This window comes from Antrostomus carolinensis, unplaced genomic scaffold (genome assembly GCF_000700745.2).
Source record: "Antrostomus carolinensis isolate BGI_N321 unplaced genomic scaffold, ASM70074v2 scaffold31040, whole genome shotgun sequence".
Taxonomy (NCBI): Eukaryota; Metazoa; Chordata; class Aves; order Caprimulgiformes; family Caprimulgidae; genus Antrostomus; species Antrostomus carolinensis.
The window spans coordinates 1-27,762 of NW_010291066.1; the positions used below are offsets into that span (position 1 = coordinate 1).

The 27,762-nt window shown below is 38.5% G+C and overlaps 1 protein-coding gene across 1 annotated transcript; it reads right to left on the reverse strand.

Moving 5' to 3' along the window:
* Window positions 1-9,080: 9,080 nt before the first annotated feature.
* Window positions 9,081-27,394, reverse strand: FRS2 (fibroblast growth factor receptor substrate 2). The gene is made up of 6 exons (XM_010175261.2): window positions 27,287-27,394; window positions 20,106-20,197; window positions 18,050-18,236; window positions 14,755-14,913; window positions 13,709-13,872; window positions 9,081-10,550 (listed from the first exon to the last, which is right to left on the reverse strand). The coding sequence occupies exons 2-6, from the start codon at window positions 20,169-20,171 to the stop codon at window positions 9,600-9,602; spliced, it is 1,527 nt and encodes a 508-aa protein (XP_010173563.1). The 5' UTR covers window positions 20,172-20,197; window positions 27,287-27,394; the 3' UTR covers window positions 9,081-9,599.
* Window positions 27,395-27,762: the final 368 nt, after the last annotated feature.

Here is a 27,762-nt window from a genome sequence, read left to right on the forward strand (position 1 = left end):
TCCAGTTTCCCCAGTTTAATTTCATCATATTCCTGGAGATCAGGAATTCCCACACCAGTCAATAGCGTTTTAAATTACCGCTCCTGGCCCCCGTGTGCCTGCCACACCATTCCGGCACCTTTTGTTACATCCTCCACGTCGCCAATTAAACGCAGGGAATACGGGACCCTGGCACAACCCCGCTCTATACAGCCTTCGTTTCACTGTTAAAAAAGTGGTATCTATTCTCTTGTCAGCTTTGCAGATGTGTGAGACAACATCCAAGCCTTGTTACTGTGAGGGTGGTGAAGCACTGGCACAGGTTGCACAGAGAGGTGGTAGATGCCCCATCCCTGCAAACATTCAAGGTCAGACTGGATGGGGCTCTGAGCAACCTGATCCAGTTGAAGATGTCCCTGCTCACCGCAGGGGGGTTGGACTAGACGACCTATAAATGTCCCTTCCAACTCAAACCATTCCATGATTCTATGATTCTCTCACTACTCTTCCTCTGCACAAAAAGCTGGTCAGTTACCTCGTCATATAAAACGTTAATTGGTTTGTATGACCTGTTCCCCAACAATCAATTCCAGCTGGTATTCCTCTTCTCGCTGACAGATACAAATCTCTTGGGATATAGGTTCTAGATTCAAACTGGCCAAAGACAGGTGTCTATCCCAATGGAGATGGTAAAAAAAAAAAACATCACTGAAACTCTGCCCTGTCTCCGGTTTTCAGTATGTCGATACCTGGTTAGTATTTTTCTTGAGTTATTTGGGCTTTTTGCTTTGTTTTCTTCAGAGAGTTAGCTATGTTATCCCCTCAGCCCTGTTCCGAAAAGAAGACTATTAATTGAATTTTAACATCTTCAATTTTCCTCATAGTTATGTAAAAAAGTATCTTATGTTTTGGCGAGGGCTAAACAATGTTAACTATTTTTACCTCAGAATTAGAGCATTCATAAAGATTTGCACTGAACTAATGACTCATTTTCATTCACATTTGCCGCTATTGTGCTGTAAGCTAGGGGAAAAAAGATTTTGAAGCGCCTCGGACAATTAAGCAAGTTACGGCCCTTGGAAAATCAAATGCTGATAGAAAAACTTACTACAGCAAATTTGTAAGTTTGATTTAAGTGGCTTTTGACTATTGCTAAGCTATGATTTATAATGTGTAGTAGTAGCTGACACTCAAACAGGAAGAGCCCAGCAGCAGCGCTAGTTCTGGGTTCCTGCCTCTCGCTTCCAGCTGCACAGCGCCCTCACCTCCGTTGTGCCGATGGCGATTTTTAAGGTCACGCTGTGAATAAGTGAAGGGAAAAAAGGGCCTCATTTTAATATTTTCATAAACGCATGCACTTTGCAAATCACTTCATCTCTTTCCAGGTTAAGAAGTGGAGCATGTTTCAATCTCAAAGACCATTCAACGCACCAGACAGCTCAGCAAAGCACAGGTTTGGTGGCTCAGGGATGAAGTCTCCATCAGACCTCAGTATCTACTGAGAGTGCTTTGATTCAGATCGAGACCTTCTGCTTACAGACAAGATATTCATGATGTAGGAATAATAGAGCAGCAACCATTCCTGGGTTTCTCTGGGACCAATAACTCAGGCACCGATCAATCACAGCATCTAGTCTGAGGCTTAACTTCAGTCAAACCAGTCACTTACGCCTCTGAGCAGATATGAATTTGAGGAAACAGAAACTCTTCACAAAACCCAGCTCTTCAGGTGCTCCCAACTGAAAATTAACAGGTGTATTATTGTGATTTATGTATAAGGATTTTAACAAGGCCAGTTTACGTCACTATTGGAAATCCCAGTACCAGGCACATATGACTGGAAGGTCAGCTCTTGCTTGGCTGTTCAATGCCATCTATTTTGAGCTGGCTTCAAAATTTTATTTCAGAACATTAGGTCAAGAATGCAAGGCATATGCATATTTTAACTGGAATCACTTATATCAGTTGCATAATGTTTTAGTTATACTATTGCTAGCAATTAACTCTTTAACTGCATACATTTTACCTACTGTCACACCAGAAGTGGTGCACTGAGGCCTTTCAACCAAACATTACTGGGAAACTTTCTTTCTATTTGAAATGAAGGTCCAAAGAACCAAAATTTCTACTCAACTGTGTGTCCTGTTAGCATGGAAACATTAAATCTTATAGACTGCTAAGCAGCCATCCCTGTTAGGAAAGCTGCAAAGCTGTTGGCCAGGGATATGAAAACCTTAAGAACAGAGTTTTCAGATGTCCAAATTATCTAACCAACATTGTGCAAGTACCACGTAATGTTGTTTCTTAAGAGGTTCTGAAAACAACCCATCTCCTGACGTTTCTAGGGTTTTGTTAATTTGTTGGCTAGAAACATCTTTATTGAAATCATGCCTTGAAACAGTGATTTGGGGAGGAGAGAAGAGGAAATACTGAATTTTGATAATTCACCACCACATTTTACAGTCTCCAGAGGAAAGCAAAAAGGCTATCTGGACGGGACTTCAACCTTTTCCTTTCTTTCTGAATTTATCAGCACTATGCTAACAAAGTCCATTTGGGTTTTGTGAAATCTTAAGTCATTTAATAACCGAGAAAGAAGCACATTCAATTTGCTGGCATGTGACTCACTAGCCAGTAGTCAATAGCAACAGTACTATCACAACAACAACAAAAAATCTACGTACATGAGAAGAATATGACAGAACACTAGCAGAAATTAAACAAAAGCTTGGAGAAAAATTTATAGACTCCAGATCATGTTCTGGTTTGGCGGGGGTTTGTTTGGGGGGTTTTTTTGTTTGTTATTTTTTAGGTTTGTTTTTTTTTACTACTGAGTAATGTGTGGAATGTAAGGCAGGGGAGACAGGTACCTGAAGCAACGATTTAAAGAAAAGCAAAAACGGTTCTACTAATGAAATACAATACAGCAACACTAACACTGCAAAATAGTGAAGTAACGCACAGACGATTTTCAATGCAAAATCAATAGTTTATTGCCATGCTACAGGTTTGTTTTGGGGGTTTAGGGGGGGGGGTTGTTGTCTTTTTGTTTGTTTGTTTTTTTCCCAAATGAAGTTGGCACTGGTAAAGGGGAAAAATGTTGTCATAATACAAGAATACTTTTTTTTAAAAAAATGCACATTTGGTAAGCCTTCTCAATAATTAATGACAGCTTAAAACAAGTGATTTTTTTTTTCTTTTAAGATTAATGTGGAATGGCATAAAAATACACTATTTCTGCATAGTATAATATCACTTTTTTCATAAAAGGAACATGGAATGTTTGTAAAAACAAATTAATTCAACAGGACAAATTAATTGAAATTTTATAAACAATTTGGCAATGGTACTCCCACTGTTTAGACTTTTTTATATAAAAGAAATAAAAATCTAGAAAGCTACCTTTATACAAAGTTGCTATATTTATGCTTTTAAGTAGGAAAAAACATTTTATAATGCAAATTAGGACATACAATAATCTTACAATATCATACAATGTAATGACGAGAAAGTAACATACAACGTAAGATTTTGGCCTTTGTAGAAATGTTTATTTCTGCATTTAATAAATGTGCCTGTGGCACACTGGTGACTATGGTGTCCTTAGTACCGCCAGCCAGCTCTCGTGCTGGAGCGGCGTTCGGCTGCGCTGCAGGGCAGGGCTGCGCGTTAGTGAAAACACAGACTGGTTTTCGGGAGACGAAAGGCGAGGCTGCAATGAAGCGAGATGTGAAAAGGCAACGTGCCTGCTGCTTGAGACGTGTATTGTGGGACACCATACAACACTCTTTCCTTTCATACCAGAGCATTCCTTATACATTCAGTTATTATGAACCAAAGTCTTACAAGTGAGAACATCTGTATTCGAGATCTGGCAAAATTTCAGGGAAAATACAAAGTTAGTACCAAATATATATTATATTATATAGAAAATGTGGGTGTATGATATACATACGTGTTCTAATGCAAAAAAACCTGCATTAATATGGAGTTAAATTTGCTGACATCCATTCCTAAATAACATAACCATTAAAAACCAAGTGTAATCCTGATCTTTCACACACTTTAGAATCACTTCCTCTTTCATACATAACAGTTAAAGCAATACATATGCAAGTATGACTAAGAAATCAAAATTCACATCATAATCTGAACTCTGACCACAACAAGTAGGTTTGGGTTTTGTCGGGTTTTTTTCAGTACATGTAATTAAATATATTTATATTTTTACAGTATTTTTAGACCATTCCTGAAGAACTTGACCAACCAGGTCCTCAGGTGTAACAGAGCTGTTACGTCAGCAGAACTTGACCTTGTAGGAACACATCCAGTGGCCCTTAAAGTCAACACGAATCATTTGTTTGGCTTCAAACAATGCTACATGGGGCCCGAACAAGCTCCGGAAAGATCGCCCTGCTAACAAGGAAGATTCCCTGGTGACATCAAAGCTCCTACCTCAGACTTCCTTTCCTATTGCCAAAGGGAAGGACTGGAGCAAAGGACACGTGGACTCTGGGCAAACTGGGTTGTTGGCAGGTGGCACTGGGAATGACCATGTAGAGCACAGCCCCAGGGAGTGGCAAGGTGAGCTTCATGGCACCTTTTGTACTAAGGCTTCTTGTGGAAAGCAGAGGAGCTGCTTCTCCACAGTCATTGCTTGGCAATTTGGTCACCACAGGTCTCAGACGTGAGCTGTGGCTGGGACCCCAAGGCATTAAGTACTTTGCAGACACAGAGGAACAGTCCCTGTTCTGGAGGGCTTGAGCCTATTTCTTAATTATATTTTTTTACATAATCTCCTTTGTATATACACATATTTGCTACATAAAATAGAATTACACCAATGTAATGTATATAGCAGAAAAAGTTGTCATAATATATGTATATTACCACACTAAATAATTACTAAAATGGCAAGAAAAATTTCAAAATGCCCTTTGTATTATATAAAAATATAGAAATGTCCAACGCTTGTTTCATCAACTTTAAAGGTAACTTTATCTCTCATATTCTATCTGTACACCTGCATATTTCCAAACAAAACACTGCGTTAATCTGGAGTAAACACCGCATTAGGATAATATCCTCCTAAGACATCTGACAGACTTAGTCACTACCTCACAGCACAGTATCACAAGAAATAACGTATACATGGTCAGAGTTACAACTACTCTTTTTTTTTTTTTTTTTTTTTTTTAATTTCTTATTCACTATCTTGTCCAGAAGAGGAAGTAATTCCTAAAGATTGCAAAAGAACCTGAACTCATGGCTTCCTGTCTTTTTCATATATGCTCTGTAACAAGGACATCAGCAACCTTGACTCCATCTTAACGCAGTTTTTTGTGGTGGAATTTCTTCTGGATTTTTGGAGTGTATATGAATTTAAAATAAAGATATCATAAATGAACTTATGTTTATATTAAGTAAATACTGTCAAATATAAATGCCTGAATTGCTACCTCAAGGAAAAGATGAGAAAGGTCTTATCATTAAATTCCAAAAACACTTAATGCTATCTATCAAACTGAAGGATCAAATTTCTTTAGGGGAAACAGAATTCCAGATTTAAATCCACTGTTAATTCCTACTAAATCAGTTTCATCTTATTTGCAGCCATTAAATAAATTAGTACAGTGCAGAAACAGAATTTCACCATTGATCCCACCTTACATGAAGAGGAGAATACTGCTTAGAAATAGAGGTCTAAATCAGATACATCATTATATGCTCAAAGTTTAACTGACATTAATCAGAACTTGCATTTTCACTTCAACGACAGTGAGTAAAGACAACCTGCTCTCTCCTGACTGTCTCACTGAGAAGTGGTTAAATACAGAACAAAAATATTGGACAGCCAGATTTTGAGCCAATACACACTGTCAAAAAAGCCAGCAAAATCAACTGCTGATCTCTTTTGACATTGGTTTGGACTTCTTACAGCTTACACCTTTCTGTGGCCCCTTCTACACCCAAGCCCTCATCAGAGTTGTAAACACACACAAATATCCAAGCATCTGAGGGGGGTATTTAAGCAGTTTACGATATGAAATGTCTATCTGAACATTTAAGATTGCTATAAAAGTTCTGCAGACTTTAATAGGAACAGAAATAGTGCTTCAATGCACATCATTACATTCAACCTGTCATATGCAAAATGTACTTGTGGGGGAAATAATGTTCTAATGACAGTTATGGTTTTCAGAATGGTCTTTTTAATACAGTTTTTATGGAGTCACCAAGAAACACCACAAAATTAAAAAAAAAAAATGCTCCTCCTCTTGGCATTAATTTGAGAAAAAAATATTTTACTGATATAACCAATGAATTAAATTTGTACTAACTGTACTTCTAGTCCAATCTTTATTATGTCCTTTTGGCCACTGTTTTATCTTTTTTATCAGCTGTTTTCTTGTTTAAATACACTAAACACACACTGATGTATGTTTTTCCCAAATCGCTGCGTTAAAGGAATACCTACAGTTAAAGGCTTTCCCTTGTCAAACATGCTTGAAGGGTAGCAGCCAATTGCATGTTATGGATGAAAAGCAGAACTGATAGACATACTGCGATTTTTGCAAGACCTAGTTTATGTAAACTTGATATGTCTCGGTTACTAAAGAAAACGGTTACATACTTCTAGTTTCTCAATCTATACACCTGTGGGCCCAAAATACACATGATCTAAATGCCACAGAGAGATTTCAGCTGAAAACTGAATTGTAGATTACAGACACTAAACCTAACATCACAGCCTTTAGAGAGACTGAATTGAAATATTTACCAAATCTCAAAGGGTAAAGTGCATTACAACTACATCTACTTCATGGGGCAGAAAATAAGGAATGCTAAAGATGAGTAGTGTGGCTAACAGGGACTACCCAGTATGTTTGCAGCATACACAAAACAAGAAGGCATTATCCCACCTGTAAAATGTAAGAGGGTAAAAAATTAGCCCTGGAAGTATGGCGTCTGACTTGTTAATATAATTAAGGCTACAGAAAGTTTAAATTTCAGTATGTTCTCAATTCTGGGGACCAGAGCTATGAAAACAACCCCTATGAAGTATTGTGAAACTTGCAACAACATAAAAAAAATTACTCAGATCATCCCTTGTATCTGATACTGTTCAGGATAAACAGGTAGCATAGCACACCAGAACTAAGGAGGGATATGGCTGGCTGTTTTGATTTTGGCAGGTCACTTAGGATCTACCTGGAGCCTCTGCTTCCCTGTTTGTCAGTTAAGAATATTACTTCCCTGCCTCACAAGTGTTTTAAGGGTCCAATTAATTATCATTTCTGAAACACCCAGACTATACAGATGAGGACCAGATATTTCTAGGCAGCTAGCTAGATCAAACACATTTGCCTCAAACCACATGCTACAGCATTAGTTCAGCTCACAAATTTAAGTGAGCTATAAACTAAGAACAATAATCACACCAGTATCATGAACCCAGTAAGTATTTTGCAGTATCTGGCAATTTCTCTTCAGTACAGACCAAGACTGGTCCATAGCATAAGGTGAGGCAATGGCAAAGATGTGACACCGCAGACCTGTACAATGTCTAGCTCTAGGTAGTCATTACCTTCTTGAGTACCAAGGTCTCCCCACAAGTCAACAGGTCTATCACAAGAGTATATGTAGGCTGCCTGTGAAATCATCAATAAGGGTTTTTTTTAGTCTCATTTAAGTCCCTCATAATGGCCTTGATGACTCTCACTTTTTACATGTGCAAATTATGTTCTTTGTGCATCTGGTATTTCAGTACCATACGGTCTGTAAAGAATAACGAAAGTCAGTGTGAAAAAGTTGCCTGATACCCCTTAATTGTATGGCAAGATGCATGAATTTCAGGTGCTACCACTGCTGCCACTACTGAATTGAGAGAAGACCAAAGAAAAAGTTAACAAAGGAACAGGAATACACTCAATTTAGAAGACTGAAAATAATTGTAGTTTTTTATAAAACTTCAATTCAAATATTGCATGAAGACCCTTAATTCCTTTTCAGATCTCCAAATGGCTTTTCTTGCATGTTTTTCCTCACTCACAGTACAAGGGTTATTTTACATCACACCAGTTCACACAAGTGTCAGTTCCTTTGCAATCACAGGCTCAAGAATAATCTCTGCTGCTGTTATTACCAAGGTGCACCTGCAATACTGCAAGATTTACAAAATTATTCAGAGTATTAAAAAAAAAAAAAAAAAAAAAACCACCAAAAAAACCCCCCAAAACTCCTGCTAAGGGTGCATCTGGCATATTTAACAAACAACATTCTACCTGGATATACCTGTAATACTGAGCAGCCATCAGTGTAACCAAATTCACCAACTGCAAAAGGAAAAGTATGCTTGTAGATAATGCTACCTTCAGATAATTTACTATGTATCTTTCTAAATTACAGTATCAACTATGGACACTCATGGCTAGAATGTTTAATTTTCTATAAAGAACTACTGAGTCCAGTACCCTGCCTCCTGTGTAACCTGTGTCTGATGCTTTAGAGGAAGACAATAACTGCATAATAAACCTTTCCAGTTGTGCAATCATGCATGCTGCTGGAGAGCTGGGATATCTCTGTTAGGCATAAGAAAGCAGAACACTGGACAAAGACAACCATTTGACCTTCAAGAGTCTTTCTCTGTCAAATGCAGAGAGTAAGACAAACACGTAAATGACCCTGAACAATAATTCAACCTATGTACAAAATTTTGACTTTTAAAACAAGACATTATGGAACAGATAAAAAAGAAACATACAAATGCAAAGAAAGGAAGGCACACTGAACTAAGAAATTACAAGAGAGCCTCAATTCATACAGCCAGCCTGTGGAATCCTTCACAGAAATCCCCAAAAGATTAAAATTCTGTCAGATTTCACAGGGATCTTGACACGTCACTCAGAATTCTCTTCTAGCAAAAGAAGCTTAAGGCTGGGTTTAGATGCGTTTATAGTTCTGATCAATTAACTTCCATGTGACCTCCCAAATATCAAGCAAGTTAAGAAAATTAGAGGCCTTCTTGCCCATGTGGTCTTAAAAAAACCAAAAACAACAAAAACAAAAAAAAAAACCAAAACCAAAACCACAAACAGACAAAAGGTGTGGTGTTTATATCCCTTGAGATGAACCAATATATCTTGTACATCAAACTGAGTGAATTAATGCATTACATATATTTCTTTCTGGAGGAGCCACTTCAGTGAGGAATGAATGTATAATAGGTATCTTGAAAAATTAGGTTTAGCTGCTAATAATGCACATATCAAGAGGCTTTAAAAAGTGTTATAAATGCCATTAATGAGTATAGGCACCAGACCAGAATATTTATAAATTCAAAACTGGCATGTCACTCAAGACTAATCAATTTAAAGAGGCACTGTGAAAGGTGGTGGTGATGCTGCTATGCAGTAATTACTACTACTGTAGAATGAAATAGTGTTACCTAAATGAATACTTGCTCTACATTAATTTTCTTTAGTTAGACAAGTACAGGAAGTATGCAGAAAAAGTTCTATTAGTCTGTAAAAGGCATTAGTGTTAAGAAATGCAGAGTATTTGCATCTTCAATTTTATAAACTTCACAAAAGGTGCAAATGATTTAATGCTTCCCAGGCTCACATAGGCAGGTCAGTACTGTTATGTCTAGTTTTCCTAGAAGTACCATCATCTCGGGGCAGTGCTTTTTGCAAGCTTGACATAGCAGCAGTTCTTTCAATGTCTATCACAGCATACAGCTCTGTGCGCCTGGTTGGAGTCTGAGGAAGTGGAGTGGTGGGGGTTTTTGGAGTCTGAGGGTTGTCGGAGTCACTGCCACCTTCCAAGTCAACCTGTATGTAGTTGAGCTGCCTGTGTTCTAAGCTTGGACGCCTAATGTCAAAGTTAAAGACTGTTGGGGTACAGTCCCGACGTCGTGAAAATTCTACTTTATGAGCACTTGCTGGTACCGTTACATTCTCTGTATTGACATAATTATGCATTGGATCTAGGTTATTGTGGTAGCCGTTCAGAGATGGGGTCTTTGGTCCTAAACTGTCATCTTCATCTCTACTCAGCTTGCGGGCTTCCCAAACAGGAGGCAAGGATGGCAAGTTCTCATAGTTCAACAGCGCAGTTCTCCTCTGAGCAGAGTTGTTAATGTTCTGGGTGTCTGAGGTACTGGTTGATGTCAAACGACCTCTCCTGACCCCTGAGGCACTAGGGATTGATAACCTATTTATATTTTCATACACCAATTTATTACCAGATGGTGTTTCTCTACGTTCATCACTGTCGTACCCAGTGTCCCATTCAGTGTTGTTTGTGCTGCTGCCGCTAACTTGGTCTCTCCCAAGTTGCTCCAGTTTCTCTCTTTCCATTAACTGCCTTTGAACAGGTGTTGGTCCTAAAACAAACTTGACTCCTTCAGGCTCCAGGAGAACCTGAGCATCTCTGTCATCAGTACACATCTGATCTTCTTTCACTTTAGTTGTTTCAGTGTTTGAAAGCTTTGATTCCAGTGGCACATGCACACTTGATCGATTTTTTCTTTCCTCTTGTACTCCAGTAGTGTTGACATAAGTGTGCACCTTAAAGGGGAAGAAAAAAATAAAAGGAAATTCAAATGCTATTTGCACTACTCCTCTCCCTCCAAATTTCTTTCCTCTCCAACTCCCCACTTTTCTAATCAAAACATCTGAAAACCCAGTCCTGTGACAGCAGCTGTTTAAGAGCAAAGGTCCTCTCTCACACATCTTGCTGCACTGTGCTCAGTTTTGCTTTTTTCCCCCCTGTGACAGTTTAACGTAGCTGGCAGCCAAATAAGACACAGCCACTCGCAGCACCCCCCACCCCCTTCTCCCCACCCAGGGAATCAGGGAGAGAACTGGAGGGGTAAAGGTCAGCAGACTTGTAGGTTGAGTTAAGAACAATTTAATAATTAGAGTAAAATAAAATTAAAATAAGAATAATAAGAGTAATAACGATAACAACTATATATATGCGTGATGCACAGTACAATTGCTCACCACCTGCTGATAACGATCCCAGAAGAGCAAAAAGGAACCCCGCAATCGAAACTGCAATCCCGGAAAAGCGAGCCCGAGCGATTCCCGAGAGAATCCCCCCCTTTCCATTCAGCCCTGGTTAATATACTAAACATGACATAATGTGATATGGAATATCTTATTGGCACATCCAGCTGTCAACTCTGGGTTTTACTAACTACTACACTTTTCTTCTGCACTTCCTCCTTCCAGTCCTCTCTTCTTGGAAACTACCCAAGCGCAGTGTCCTTGTAGATATCTACATTTCTTCTCATAACAATATTCACTGAAACCAAAGCACAGTGCTTTCTAGCTACTAAGAAGAGAATTAACTCTGTCCTAGCAAAAGCCAGGACACCACACATTCAAATTTTGTTGTTGGTTTTGTTAATGTTACTCTAAATAAAATTAGAGTTACTCAAGGCAGACAAAATAATGCAATTTACATCCTACGTTAATAATTATTTTGATTTGATGTTTCATCACAGTTGTGCTCTAGTTACAGCTTTTCAGGTTTTATTCCAGCTGTGCTCTGGTCAGAACAACCTTAGGCTGCTCCAACTTAGCTCATTAATTCACTTGGACAAATCACTGAAGCAGAGCTCTACTTTGTTGTCCCTTACCATGACAGTAACAGTGAACAACAGTTCAATAGTTGCTTTGGCTAAATTTATCTTTAATTTACACACTATAAAGGAAATTTACTGTCCATTTTAAACAAAACAAAACAAAAAACCAAAACAAAACAACAAGCTAGAAAACCCAACAAGCTAGAAAACCCAGGATCTCTCTGTGTGTACTGCTTAAGCAATGAGATGAGAGGGTGGCTCTACTGGCAGAAGAGTCTATTCTTTCTTCAAGAGCCAACAGCTTCCTAATACCAGAAACTGAAACAGACAAACATACATTTCCATAACAACTGTGGCACTCAGAATTAAAAAGAAGCACGAGTTAGACCAGATGCCACTAAGAAAGGTAGGAATATACCACTAGTTTATGCCTCCAACTTCCTGCAGTCAACACAAAGCTGAAATGTAAAGACTGAAGTAATGGACTCTTTCTCTGAACTTTAATTGTGTCTGGATACCCAAACGGCAAAAGTAGTATTTTACAGCAGCAGTCATCTAGCCTTCCCAACTTCTCTATCAAGCTCTACAAGCTCTACACTTCTAAGATTCAAGAGTGCGGGCCATCTTGTCTAGACTGTGCTTAATCCAAGAAACGTTGGACCAGATGATCCCTGAGGTCCCTACCAACGTGGTATTATAAGATTCTATGAAATGTTATTTACAGCTCATTTGACTTCTAAATTGATTCTTTAAACGAGTTTCTTTTCAGTAACTCCAACAACACCACTTCAACTCTTCTTTTCCCACAAGACAGTTCACTGCACTTTTCTCTGGTTATCTTCTCTCATTTCCAACACTGTTTCTTGTCAAGCAGAAGAGTCTTCCTGAATCACTTTACATTTTATTAAACTTGACTAACATTTTCATCAGCAACCTGAATGATGAGATAGAACACAACCACAGAAAGTTTCCAGTCTATTCCAGATTGGTAGGTTTTCCACCGAGAGGGATCTCTGCAGCCTGAAGAAGTGACCACACAGAAACCTCATGAAGCTCTGCCAACAGCAAATGCAAAGTCCAGTGCCTGGCATGGAACACCAACAGTACAGGCTAGGCACCAACTGACTTGAAAACAGCTGTGCAGAAAAGCACCAGGGGTCCAGGTGGACAGCGAATTGAATGTAAGTCAGCAGTGTGCCCTTGCAGCAATGAACATCACATGTGCATTGATTTGTGTTAGCAAAAGCACAGCCAGTAGGTTAAGGAAAGAGATTACTATCAATTCAGCACTTGTGAGACTGAATCTGAAGTAATTGGCTCCCCAGTCCAAGACAGACACCACTATAGGGGAGCAAATCCAGTGGAGGGCCCTGATTAGAGGGGCTGCAGCATGTGACATATGAGGAGAAGCCAAGAGAGCCATCCTTGTCCAGTCTTAAGAGAAGGCCAGGAAAAAACCTGATGTCTGTTTTCAACCACCTAATAGATAAAGAAAAGAAACAGCCAGACAGCCAGACCCTTAGCAAAAGGCTAAGGGGCAACAGACACCAGCTGTAACAGGAAAAAAAATTGATTACATAAGGGAAAAATGCTTTCACAACAAAGGTGGTCCAACACTGGAACACATGGCTCAGAGACACTGTGGCATCTCTTGTTTGGAGTATTCAAAGCATGACAGCACAAGGCTCTGTGCAGCCTCCTCTAACTTTAAAATATGACCTAGAGGCTGCTAGAGGTCCCTTCTAACTTAAATTATTCCATTATTTCTATTCGCCAAACAGAAGACTTACATGTAAAGAAGCTTTTTGATCAGGATCTCTCATTATAAAATACAATTTATTTAACAACAATTACTGAAATTTCTGGAAAGAGTATATGCAAAATACATACTTTCTCTTTATTTGTATATAAATATGAAGGGTGACTTAAAACAGTTACTCTTCTTCAGCCAGCTATGCTACAAAGTGTCATTTTGAAGAGCTAAAGCAAACACTTTTCTGAAGTACTTAACATACAGCAAAAATACATTACATCTGATACTGAAAATCACAAATGAAAGCCTACAGAATAAACTTTAGAAATATCTGAACTAATGTAGAACCTAAAATATATGGGGATGGGGGGGATACCCACTTGCTCCTCTGCTACAAGTAAAGGATGCGTTGATTCTTCACCGACAGAGGGGAGGCGTGCACTTCCGACAGAAGGATGTCTGCTGGAAGGGTGTGATGAAGCATCTCCAAAAGATGGATATCTGGGATAGCCGTTAGGTAAACTTTGTGCATTGAACCCAGGAGCTGATTCAATTAGAAAACAAGCAAAACCATATTAAAATATAATATTTTACTGTATATTAGTAAGATGCTTTGTATCTTCATTTTCAAAAGAGAAATTAAAATACGTAAGACTATTAAGTATTCACAAGACTGAATTTTGCTGGAGGGAAGGAAAGGGAAAGCAAACTGCAGAGTACAGCATCCCAGTATTTACTGGGAAACAAGTCTGAAGCAATCACTGAAGTCTGGGTGTATTACACACCACAGTCCTCCCAGTAAACTCCCTATCCAACTTCTCTTTCTACAATTAACAATATGTCTCCCTAACAAACAGGGACTTATTTACTTAAGCTTCCATTTCTCTGAAATAATCAATCATCTGAAATTCCTAGTTTCAAGTATCAACCCATCTGCCTGGGATTACTTAAAATCCTCTGGAATTTTTGCAAGGACGTAATTCTACCCATCCATCTACTCACAGCCAAAGAAAGATTCCAAACCCACTATAGATGTGATATAACCATTACTTTTTTCCCTAATAAAAAGGCTGGAACATTGCCCAACGTTAATATTTCTCAGAAATGCTACAAGTAAAATAGGGTGATATATTATAAAGCAATTCAGCAGGTATATCCTGAAGCAGTATGCAACAACTAAGTTCTGAAAACTTACTTCTTAAAGCTGAAGGACTTGACTATGGCAGTTTTGCTCCCAACACTTAGGATTCTCTTTTGAGAATCCTCAGCAAGTACCTCAAAAGAATACGTTACTGGTAATTAGCCACTTAGCTGAAAATAGCATTTAATTTGCATTAAATCTTTAAGTAATTAAAAAGAAAACTAATTTAAAGCTAAGTACCACATTACATTCAGGTATGTCATCTGACAGTATAACCACACTTACTGGTAGGCGTTCGAGGGGTTCTTGGAGCTTCCAACTCAGTTTGATGATTATTCCTCTCTACTACTGGTTCTTCTACCACATTTATGCTATTATTCTGCATTATCTCTTGCAACATATTAAATAGCTCCTCTGCACGGGCACATTTAAAGGCAAAGATTCCTATAAATACGCAAGAAAAAAATCAAAATCCTTTAACGTAAGAAACATGCCTTACAGTGTATATAACTTTCAAACAACAGAACGGGAATCCACATAATGCATACCTGTTAAAGAAGCAAAAACGTTAAGAAATTTTTATTGCACCAAAACACACAAAATTACTGAGAACCTTTGAAGTGTTTATCTAATAGGAGAATAAGTTTCCCATGCACCAGAAGTTAAATTAGAACAGAAAATTGATTCAATTAAAAGGAAAACTACATTTCAAGTGCTAAATGAGGGGTTAAAAAAGGGGGGGGAGGGGCACACAAAATAGGGCAAGATTTTTTCTGTTTTTAAACTGATAAAAAGGATACCTGTTAAATAAATAAATAAGTAAAAACACTAAATTAAACTACTGTGGTGCTACAATTCCATATTTTTAAAATCGTATTTCTATTAAATTACCATAAAAATAAGATACCTGCACAACAGGAAAGAAGGATTTGAACACTGGGTAAAAGTTTAATTTCTTTAAGAAGATTAAAATGAAAAGCTAGTAAGACAAACTGTGTGAAACGGACAGTAACAAACCAATTGCTTTAGGCTAAAGGATAGACACAGAACACAAAGTTAGCAGCAATACCATATGTTTTGCGTGTGTATTGTGCCACTTTGCCTTTAAACAGCAGGGAGTGCCCCAACTTACCCTCACAAGCAAAGTCCCAGTTTTGGATTATTCTTCCATTGAAAGCATGAAGTTAAAGTTGACATGCTTGTTAAACGTGGGTGCAGGTGCTCATTTTTTAAAGTGAGTATTACAATCTTAAAACACTCTTTACACTAAAAACTACCTACCTACATAGCTAGTTCTGTAAGTGCTATTATGTTAATATGCTGGCAATTACTATCATCATGTATTTAAAGACACAGAACTGTGACAGATCTGACCCACCAGAAATGCTCCACAGGGCACAAGTTCACAAAAACCTATCTGGGAATATACCAAATGGGCTAAGAGGAATGACACTCAACAACTATATTCAGCTGGTGCAGTGAATAAGCTTCATGCTTGCAGCACAGCAGCTGTAGAGCTTCTGCTACATTTCCTCAGCCCATGATCCAGCTCAAGCACAACAGTCTATGTTTAATTTTTTATATATTTCTGAAAATTCACATTGAATACTTGAATCTTAATGGACAAAAAATAACATCAAAAATCTAGGTTCACAAGCTTTAAAAAGCTCCCAGCATATTTCTGAGAAATTCAGCTACCTTTACCCCTTCAAAAAAGGTCCTTCCAAATTGCTCATTCCTAAAAATATAAGGTGAACTGAATTGGCATGGAAATTGCAACCAAAACCAACTTGATGAAGCCTTGATTTTTACTGAATACATTCACATTAAATACAATGTGATCTGTCACTTACACAATATGGTGACACACTAACTCCTCCAAGTTTTCTATCCTAAATTATCTACTAGCTGTTCTCCCAAACCATGTCTTCAAGGTTTTTAATACCTAGCACAAACTCAATGTTTTGCCATCAGTGCATTCTGACAACTTATCAATAGACATAATTTAAGATCAAATGGAAAACACAGACAAGAATACAAATGAAATCAGTAAAAGTTGCTGGGCAGTATTCAAATGAAAAACTTCTTGGTCAGCTCACCAAGTAAAGACCAAGTTTTGCAACTGTGCCCACAAAACCCAGCGTAGGTCTCGAGAACAATGCTGCATTGCAAAAAGGCAGCAGAGAGAACATTTTCTGCCAGATTTCTTTTTTCTCACTATTCACAATATTTTAATAGTACCTAAGGATGGCAAGAGACAAAAGAGGGAGGAAAGGGTTGCTAAGTTAATTAGATTCGGTGGAAAATTTTGCAGACTTGCTAATAGGCCGTGGAAAAGAACCTTCAAAATAGTATTTGCAATTGAATTCTATTAGTATCTATTTTACAAGTTTAGAAGGAGTAAATTAAACCTGCAAAATAAAGTTATTTTCTTCAAAATAAAGTTTATTACTTTCTTTTCAGAAGTCTGAAAATTTAGTTTAGTATAGAGTACACTGTAACATTTGAAAACATCTCCACTCCCTCAGGAATGGAGGGACATGAACTCAGAATGCCTTCTAAACTCTTTATCAAAAAAACCCTGTCTACTCTTACCTCTGCTTGGACAATGAAGACTGACCAACTTTGTTTATGATCAAGCTCTTTCATCTTCCTTATTTTTTTACAGTGATTTTTTTTTTTGAATTGCAATTGCTAAATATCATTATTGATAAAAACACCAGTAAATGCTAAAAGTCTGTGAGAAAACAAAAATGAGACCTAATTTCACAGCGTATGAATACGTAAGAATTCCAGCTACACACAAGCTACCTCACAGTCAGAAAGGTGCAAAATGAGGCTGAGACCTCAACCGAAACAGCTACTCCCTTGGGCACGGCTGCAGTGAAGACTGAGAAAAAAGCCTAAATCTTCTCACTGGGAGCCAGCCTTGGCCAAGGCAGGCATGATCTGGGAACTGGAAAGGTAACTGTCTTTGTCCAATTAAAGTCACACAGAAAATAACTGAGCATGGCTGAAGTTTACACACTTCATACAAAAATGTGTCAAAATTTGAGAATTATGTCACTGATACAAATCAAAGTGGTATTTGTTTTAGGAAAAGGTTTAAACACAAGTGTGTTACTGAAGACAATAATAGGGTAGGGATATCCAGTTCAAACCAGTGCTCCAGTCTTTTAAAATCTAAAAATAGATAATTCTTTGAATTCTGAGGAGATTCCTCCACAGTTCCAGGTTTCACTGCCCCTCATTGAAAGTCAAGTCAACCTCTGAGGTAGGAGAATTTCCCTGTCAAAACCACCTCCTAATGTGACCAGAAGTATTCACACATACAAGCATGAAGTACTCCAGACCTATAATGCTAAAAACCATGTGCAGCTCAGATCCTCATTTTACCCTAAGACCATTCCTCATAAGGTAACTCACTTTTTTTTCCAGAAACCAGTTTTATATTCACATATAAAACTACAGCCTTTACAAACCTTGCCAAAAGACAGGAAAATACACTTTTTTTAAACAAAATTGTCTTCCATTATCAAATAAATTTCTGAAAAACTTTATATACAAAAATTCCACATACCTTGTCCAGTTTGACACCTTCGGCCACTTTCAAAAGAGAAAAGATTTGAGTCATAGCCGTAACGACGGAGACAGAGGTAGTGCCATTTTACAGAGTCCCTTTTACGGGTGTACAAAATTAGTTCTGTATCTGTAAGTTCCATTATGCCAGAACCCAGTTCATTACCATCATCATCCACATTAATAACCTACAAAAAGGAAGTTAAATAGCATTAGGTAAGAACTCTTCTGAGCACCAATACTACTAATAATAATCCTAATGTTTCACTGATGCACTCCATCTGCTCTGTCATATTAGCTATGATCCTTGAGGTAAAAGTTTGGTTTTTTTTAAAAAAAAACACCTCACCAAATCAGTTCCTTTGCTCTCCAACCCAGAATTTAAATAATACATATTTAAAAGCAACATGAATGAGACTGCATAACATTATTGCAAAATCTGAGAAATTTTACAATATTTTACAACATTATCTGTAAAATCTGAGAAATTTAAACCAGAAGAGATTCGTAAGCTAAATATTTTTTAAAAAACTGGTTTTATGTACATATTCTAGTATTTCCACACAGATAAGGCACACCTCAGATAATGGAATCTTTCAGAGCCCCGTTTCTAAAAAAAAAAAGTATTTGCTTTGTCATATAACACCACTTACAGTTGGGAAAAGGAATGAGAAAGGATAAGAGGCTCCAAGATAAAGCTTCCTTCACATACCTGTACAGCCTTGCACTGTGCTGAGTCACCAGACTGTTATAGGGGTTTTTTTTCTGCCCTTTTAAAGTCAAAAGATAATTCAAATACCCTATGGTCATCTTGCGTGAAAATGTGTATAAACCTAAACTCTTATTCTTTCTGGTTTTAAATCAATTTGAGGTCATCTGCAACCTTTATGGAATTCAGACAACGCATATTTTCCTCTGCATGTATTTTATCTCACAGTGCTGCTTTTAGTGGGATTCTTTCTTACTCAATAAAAAGGCTACCAAAAAATCTTCCCTATGCTATCAATTAATGTTACTCCTTAAAGAGACATTTTCAACTTGAAATCTAGTCAATTGAAAAGAGCTAGGAATAGTTTCATCTGACACTGAGGCTTATGCCAACTTTCTTCATTTTGCAAATTACATTCTTTCATCTTCTCCCTCTGCTGCTAAATCAGTGACCCACAGAAACAATAGAGAAATTCTACAGGGAGAAAAATAGGAACTAGTTACACAAAGTGATGTCAAATGCATAAAAAGCAAGAAAACAGAGAAATATTTTCTCTTTCAGCTTTTTGTACTGATAATATTAAACGTTCCCAGAAATTCCCATGGCTTTAAAGCTCATTTCAGTGTTGCCCTATGGCAACGCATGAATCATTTTTCACTATGGAAGCATTACATTCCTTTGCCAACTCACAGAGACAGTTTGGAGCACAGAAGCAAATATGACTGGTGCGACTACGCAAAGGTATGTTTACTTAAAGTCACCGACTTCAGCAGCTTCACGTTAAGCACGCGAACAAGCGTTCACAAGCATATAAATTCCAGTGATATAAGGACCAGAAGCACGTTTATAAATATAATTTCTTCAAGTAAAGGACAAAAGTTCTCAGAAAGTTCTCAATTAGTGATCTGAAGATCACTGATCAATAGTGATCTTCAAGTAAAATCAGCAGTCCTAGAATTTTCCATTGCTCACCCCGCATCCAGGTTCATAGTCACACTTCTCCAATAGCACTTCCCTTATGCTTACGACTCCTTTCCTACCTTCCCAGGGGTAACAATGCTTACTTCGGCCCTACTGACTGAAACAGAGGTGGATCAAAAGCACAGGGCTGCTTCTCCTTCCTGAAGATCAAAACTGTCATAAAAAAGCCTACCCTACCTAGAGAGTTCTCATCACTGCTGGTAAGAGAGGACTTCTCAAAGGGGCAAGAGAAACCTGTAGCCACAGACACCTGCAACTCTGCAGTGTTTTAATTCTCACTCTATTTTCATTTAAATTTTTTCCATCACAGACCTACTGTGCAAGAAAGCAAGAAAATAATTCACAGCATACCACATCAGTTGCTTACCTTAAACTTGTTTCGATGGTTATCTGGCACAGTTTCTTTATCTGGACAGCTACAACAGCTACCCATGACTTCTTTAGAAGACCATGTGATCTCTAAAGGGGAAAAAACCCAAAACACAAAATTATCATTTAGTTGAAGTAAAAAAATAGAGTATCATCAACAAAACAATCCAGCATAAATTGCTCCCTGAAATTACAATTCTTCATAATTAATTTTGCAGTTATAAGTAATTAAAAAATCAACATAAATATTACAAATATTCTTAAATAGTTAAGCTAGATTTAGTATTAAGGAGTGGCAACATTGAGCTGTTAAAGTCCTACCAATAATTCAACATGAGGTTACTACCAAACAGACCCATTTGATTTGTCGCCTTAATTCCCATGGTAGCAGCTTGGGGGAAAACAAAAAACCAACAACTTACTGGGTGCAATCCTCATCTCCTAAACCAGGGCCTTTACACAAGGCAACTACCTGGATTCCAGTTCTGCCTAAATGAGCACTCCCCGGCTTTTACTGCTGAGCACAGCCCTCCTGACGCCCACACAAGCCCTGGGCTGTAGGAGGTTACCAGGCGCAGGCAACACAGGGAGCCCCCATGGCAATGATCTGATCCTGAAAGGCCGCCCTGGCAATGGACGGTGGAGGCGTTCCAGGCCTGTAGGCAGCCAGCCCTGCGCTGGCAGCCGAGCAGTGAGGCTCTGTGCTTCCACTTTAAACACTTCCCATACAGCAGTGTACACAGAACTATGTAATCGAAGTCAGGGCAAGGAAAAAACACCATATTCAACACAAATATTGTAAAACTTGTTTTTTATTTCTATTAAGTTCTGTTTGGATTAGATTGTGTTACAGTCTACTGCATTTGCTGTAAAACAGTAAAATATTCAGGTAAAACAGCATGGCTAAATTAAGGAAACTAAAAATAAGTAGTTGATATTTTTTGCTATTTTAATTTAAAGATTTTTGTATGTATGGTAAAACTTTCATAAAACAGTATGATAAAATGTTCATAGAACCAAACTGCAACTTGTTTCTTCTCCCTCTACTACCCCAGTGGTAAGTCTCTTATTTCTTAATACAAGAAAGTCAGACAAAAGAAAACTTAACCCATTTACATCACCTTTATATTGGATAAGAACTAAAATTTCCACTATACAAAGAGGGGAAAAATCCTGGAAGAGAACTAGTAAGTCAACGAGAGATCTGACACTAGTAATCAAGAATGAGGAAGACACCTGGCTGATAACTTTTGCTGACCAAAGGGGAAAAAAAAAAATCTGATGTCACTGTCACAGATGGAGTGAGACATACACTTCACTCCTGGGAGAGAAGCAGCTATGTGATTTATTAATATAACAATGAGTTAACAAAGTTCAATAGTAAATGGGACAGTGGTTTAACAAGATTAGGTGGCGAGGTACATTAGGTTATTTACTGCAAAGATGACAGGGTCAGACAGAACTGCCAGGGAGACCCTCCCATTGAGTGATGAGGTTCAGAAAGGACGTTCTTGCTTTCTAAACTCCTTCCAAGAGAGTCTTCTAGGTGGAGCTGGATCCAACTGTGGTCATACAGCCCCCTCAGGCCACCCTGCAACCTCAGAATAAGCCAAGATTGTGTTCCTGCTTCAGTTACAGGTGCAGCGAGTTGGGACAATCAGGCACTCACTAACTGTACCCAAAACACCTGCTGCCCAATGTGGTAGGTACTAGAACTGTACAATCTGGAAAACACTGGAATTGTATGGTTGCTGGGATATCAGAATTACCTAATGCGAGTTGTGGCCAAAACAAAAGAAAGGGGAATGACTAAAGCCAATCTTCTCACAATCCTACAAACAGAGGTTCCACGGGAGACCCTTTGAGCTCTCCTGGGCCACAGTGGGCTGCAACCACCATCTCCCTCCGAGTGGGACGCCTCTCAGAGCTCATGAACTCTTCAGTTTGTGAAACTTGGGAGCACCATCGCTGAAAAACGATGATGGGACCTGGGCTGGAACCCTTCACCCCTTGAGGTTCAACCCTGGCCTGCAGAGAAACACCAAGACATTTGAAGTGAGTATTTCACTGAACTCGAGAGGAATTTTTAATATGTATATCCTCATATACACATTCTGTATCTCTGTATCTATACCTATACCTCTATTACCTATATTTATATCTGTATCTGTGTGTGCATATATGGCTTAATAAATTTTATCTTGTTGATTACAACCATCTGATTATCAATAAGTATGTTAGAAAATCATATAATCTAATCTTATGATTTATTATAATAGTATTAATGACCTTTAAATTACTGTTACTTTATCATAATAGTGTTTGTGAAGCTCAAATTACTACTACCTCAAAGTTTTATTAAGCACATAATCACATGTTAAATCACTACACCGAGACTCCTACACCTAATCCCTTTAGTCATAAACAGTTGTCCAAGTCTGGGACTAGAAGTGGATTCAGCCACACCCAGACTCTCTGGGAAGGAGTTTAGAAAGCAAGTGGGTCCTTTTGGAACCTCATGACTCGAGGGGAGGTCCTTCCTTATCCTCCTTCCCTGATCCCTATATAAATCACTCAAACACGACTCTGATTCAACTTCCCCAATCCACAAATAAGTCATTTTAATCCAATTCTAATTTGATTCCTCTTTTGCATGCTTTTTCTATGTAATAAGTAATAGAGTGAACCTTATTATCGAACTCTGTTAAGTTGCAGTTTTCTACAAATTCATATTAAAATCAGCTTTCTCTAACATCTTTTAACGGTGATTCTTAAAGCAACCTTAAGTCCTTCCACTTCCATGCAGGACACCAACCCTAGCCCCAGACTTGGACTCGTCACACGCTACCTCATGACAGTCAATTCATCTCACCCTCACAGAGCAGTGGTACAGTCACCTCTTGCCTCTCTGCCATAAACAGCACATTGATAGCTTGGGTGCTTATAAATCCATGGTCAGTAGATAGTGAAGCACTGGTATTTGTTATGTGTTCGTAGATTTTAGGTGTTTGAAGTTGGGTTATTTATCATATACCAAACCTTTACACACAATATAATTATAAGCAATAAACATTAGAGCCAGCAAAATCACAACTGAGTGAAGCATACAATTAAACACTCCTGTTGCTGCTGGTGACCATCCAAGAAGCGTTTCCCACCAATGATATTCTGCATTCTTAACTCTTTTCAAGGCATAGTGTATATCTTCTGTATCATGATAAATGGTGATCACAGTTTTGTGTGCACTGTTTCGGATGTGTTCTAGTAGTTGATACAGGTCATTGTGTTGTACTAGTTTCTTCACCAACATAAGATTCATTCCCATGGGGGCAGGCAATAAATCTCAAGTCAATGTATAATTAAATCGTAAAAACTGACAAGACGCAACAGGAGTTGAATAAAAGTTGTATCCCATAACTTTACTAAGGTTACAAACACAAATATTTGAGTGATTGCTTCTAACTACAGTAATGTTATCTATCAATATAAAATCACAAAGGGTTCTCAACAAACACATCCTTTTCCAATATTATTATTGCTGCTGCCATAGACTGCACCCACCATTGAGCGTGTATACAACTCAGAGCCGCACCAAGCGCACCCACAATCAATTGGTGGTCCCTTTCATTCTTTCCCACTGAGGCAATACATCAGGTAAGAGCCATCGGTTTGTTCCCAATGCTAATAGAGAAGAACGCAATGGGTGTTCTAATTTGTTTAAATCACTTGTTGTTGTGCTCAGTTTAAATAATATAGACGCCAAAGTACTCGTCAGTAAGGCTCCCAATAGGACATGCCTAGGAATGGAGAACAGGTCGGTTTGATTGTATTTGCATCAATAGTTCTACTCATTAAAGACACCGCGATGGATGAAATAACACAGATGAAATAACACTCGTCATTGGCCCGTGTTTTGATCACATACAGTCCAATTTCAGAAATTTGTGGGGATAGAGTTTCCTTATCCTTTACAATTGGGGTGGATGTTGTTGTATTAGGCTCAGTAATATCTGTTTTACATTTAAACAATAGTCCCACACTATGGTGAGCCCAGAGGCAGGCTACAAAAACAGGCTGTACCAAGGTAAAATTTTACAAACAATCCTGTCTCTCAGAGGTGCAAGTTTTTGTATCTTTTGCTGTTGGGTTCAATGTTATGCTGTATACAGAAATCTGAGATGCTTTCTTATGGGCAGACCCATTGATCATCCGTCATCCTACTTTAACTTCTTTGCCTGCTGTTCCTGAAGCTGGGAACCTTATCATTAGCTTCATCTTTATACCAGCTCATTTTCAAAGTGTATTTAAGTTCTGTACATGACCACAGTAGAAACCTTTAAATCTCCCTTCCTAGTGTGTATTCTCATACTCCAAATCAATACCACTCAGGATTTAAGGCTATTTTTCTAATTTCAATTAGTACATCTACCTTTTGATTCCACTTTATGGATCACTGACTATCCTTAGCATGAGCTTCTACCCATCTCATGTTGAAAGGTGTTTTCTGGCTCTATCTCGTAATAATCACCAAGCTTTGTTTCTCCAAACTGAGGATCTATTTACTTCCCAATTCAAGGCTTCCCATTGACAGAGCCACTATGTGGCACCAGCCCACATGCTGAGTCTACATACATGATTTTTGCTTCATTCTGTGCTGCTAGAACAGCCACTCTTATTTCTCCTACTTGTGCACTGCCTTCCCTTCTTCTATTACTTGTTTGCTGGTGGTAATATCTAATGCAACAGCCTTATATTGTCATTTACCACTCACACTTTTTGCTGAAGCATCCGTAAAACAAATGCTTTCTGTTGGTGTACCCTCAGTGAGGGGCAACAGATCCAGAATGGGTGAAGGCTTAAAAGGTTATTGTACGCTAAAAGGTCTGCGTTTATGGGCATCTGCAATTTGGAAACCTCACTGTGTTAACTGTTTATTTTCTGCAACTCCTGTTAGGTAGGCATACCATCTGTGGGATAGTGGGATCTATCATACCATCTGATAGTGGGACTTGTGCAACTCCTTCTGGTGAATAGTCCCCTTTAGGATTGCTTCCAATGGTCCTCTGGTTTGCACAGGTTGTCCCCGATGTATTTTCTCAACTTGTATAACTGCTCAGACTAAAGATAAAAGTCCCTTCTGCCATTCAGGATACTGTTGTTCTGTTTCTTTAAATGCAGTGGAGCTGAACAACTGAGGTCTTTTTGGCCCATTGTGGCTAGTGTGGAACAGGTTACAGTAAGCAGCACTTTGAGCAAACCCCCTTTCGGCTGTAACAGGGTTGCAGAGGTGTACTGGTCCCAGTAACTCGTATGTGTTTAGTTCTTCAGTTAAGAGTTTCTGCTGCCTCTTAATGTTCTAGTTTCCACTCCCAGAGTTTGCCTTTCTGCAAGAGTGAGTATGATGGCCAGAAAAAGATAGAAAATCCAGGTATGTGCTTCCTCCAATAACCTGAAGTTCTGATTATTTGGGGGCATTTGCAGTTCTTCTGTTTTTCTTAAGGTATCTGGAGGAAATCACTGCACTGCCCGCTATCCACCAAGTACCAAAAAATTTTACTCCTTTATGTGGTCCCTGACATTTTCCTTCTGGAATCTCGATTTCCAAGAGTCTTCTAGGTGAGTCTGGATCCAACCCTAGTCCCAGACTTGGTCAACAGTTTACATCTGAAGAATTCTATGTCAGCACAGTCAATCCTTTTTATCTCTTAGCTAAGATTTCAACTTTTAGCATGCTATTAGCTGCTTACCAAGAATCTGTTGCAGCAAGGAATCTCCAGATCTGAAGGAGTAACCTTGAGAGGCGTCCCTACTCAAGGGGAGATCATGGCCTGCACCCCAACTATGGTTTCAGAAGAGCTCATCGGGCCTTGGGTTGTCCACTATTTACAGAGTAAGATGATTGACTTGTAGTCATATTTGCATACTGGCAAGACATCTGGGTCCTGTTCCAGACAGCCCTTGGCTACCATGTTGCCATCCGTCCCCCAAGGTCCAGTACAAACTGGATGCAGCCATCACAACCCCCAGCGATGGTTACGGCTTAAGCATGGGTGGGAGGCGGAAAGCCCACTGACACAAGGTGAAATGGAGAACTTAACATAAAAGGTAACAACATGACTTGGATTAATCCAATAAGAAAGGGGCAGAATGCAAGACAGTCAAAATCATGGATTCTCTAATGTCATTTCTGGACATAACATAAAAACATGCATTCATTTGGCAGAACTTTTTTCCCAACTCAACATGAAACTGAGGGATTGGTTGGTTGCTTCTACTGTTGCAGAGAGAAGCTATGCTACACACAACTGGTTTTTTGCACAGTGAAGTCCTGAATTTTATTAATCAGGGCAATCACTCTCTCAGTTGCAGGCTGCTTTTAATAGTCTTTGCATATACATCCCATTGCTATTTTAACTATTCCGTGTTTTTGCTTATGAATTCTGCCCGTTTTGTTTAGACAGGGAGATACAGGTAGCAACACCTATAACTAATGTCCTACCCTAGCACCCCACAATGCCTCACTACAGGAACGTTCAGGTGTTGATCTTGTTAGCCTACTGATGCTACCCTATTTATTCTGAGAATTCACTGCTAAAAGGAGCAACAGGTGACAAGAGCTGCAATGCAGATTAGCAGTAAATATATAAATTTGCAGCAAAGGTTTTCAAGCTCTGGTCTATTCAGCAGTCATAGTTGTAGATGCTTCTAGCAGCCTGCAGGCACAGATGTTTGCACTCAATAAAGCCCAGTCTTAGACCTCCCCAGACGTTTTGACAAAGTGGAACAGAACTAGATAGCAGTATGCTGTTATACTGTCATGACTTTCTTTGCATTCAGCATAAAACAACTGATCAAATCTATTGGAGGCAGGTGCCTGCAAACTTAAAAAAACAATTTTAAAAACCTTAACTGCAAAGCTGTTTAGGAAAAATCATTAGAGTTGCAAGCAGAAAGCTGTAGTGTATGAAGACATATGAAGTATAGCCACTGTATCTCAAGAATGACAAAGAAAAGGTACATAATCAGTAATACAAACAAGTTCCTTATCTCCAATATACTCTAACATTAATACTTCAGAAAACCAAAAACTGCAGTGCTGCTTCAAAGGAGAGATGTGAACCAAAGCTATGAGGAAGAAATGAAACAGTTAGGGGACTGGCAGAATTAAAAAACACTCACCTAGATTTGGCCATTAATATTCCCAGCCTCTGCTGCAGCATCAGGGCTTCTGTCATACTCAAAGCATCATGCTGTCTTGTCACAGAACCAATCATTTGGCCTAGAACTAGAAGAGTACATAAAAATGTTTTTTTTCTTGTTTTTAAGATTCCAGTTAGTAAACCAACCAAAATACATACTTTTTTTTTTTTTTTGGCAGTGTTATGTCAAGTGAGGTCTTCAGTTACCTAAGAATAACTCTTAAATGATCTGACAGAGGTTTGAATGGATAAAAGAAAGTGCACAAATTTACAGGACCTAACTTCTTTTAAACTTAAAGCAATAACAAAATTCTCCAAGCAGTTGTTTCCAATTACAAGTTGGCTATTTACTCTGTTTGGGATTTTCTTAAATGTTCCCAGATTGCAAAATATTTACCCAAACTTAAACATACAAGGAGAAGTAGACATTTTCACAGTCACAACCCTAAAAGTTAA

What these genes read in the sequence shown, in the direction of transcription:
- FRS2 (XM_010175261.2), bottom strand. Translation starts at nt 20,171, where the DNA reads ATGGGTAGCTGTTGTAGCTGTCCAGATAAAGAAACTGTGCCAGATAAC. An exon ending in ACCATCGAAACAAGTTTAAG is followed by an intron (nt 18,237 to 20,105) that starts GTAAGCAACTGA and finishes TCCTTTTTGTAG; the next exon opens with GTTATTAATGTGGATGATGA. An exon ending in AACCCCTCGAACGCCTACCA is followed by an intron (nt 13,873 to 14,754) that starts GTAAGTGTGGTT and finishes TAATTGAATCAG; the next exon opens with CTCCTGGGTTCAATGCACAA.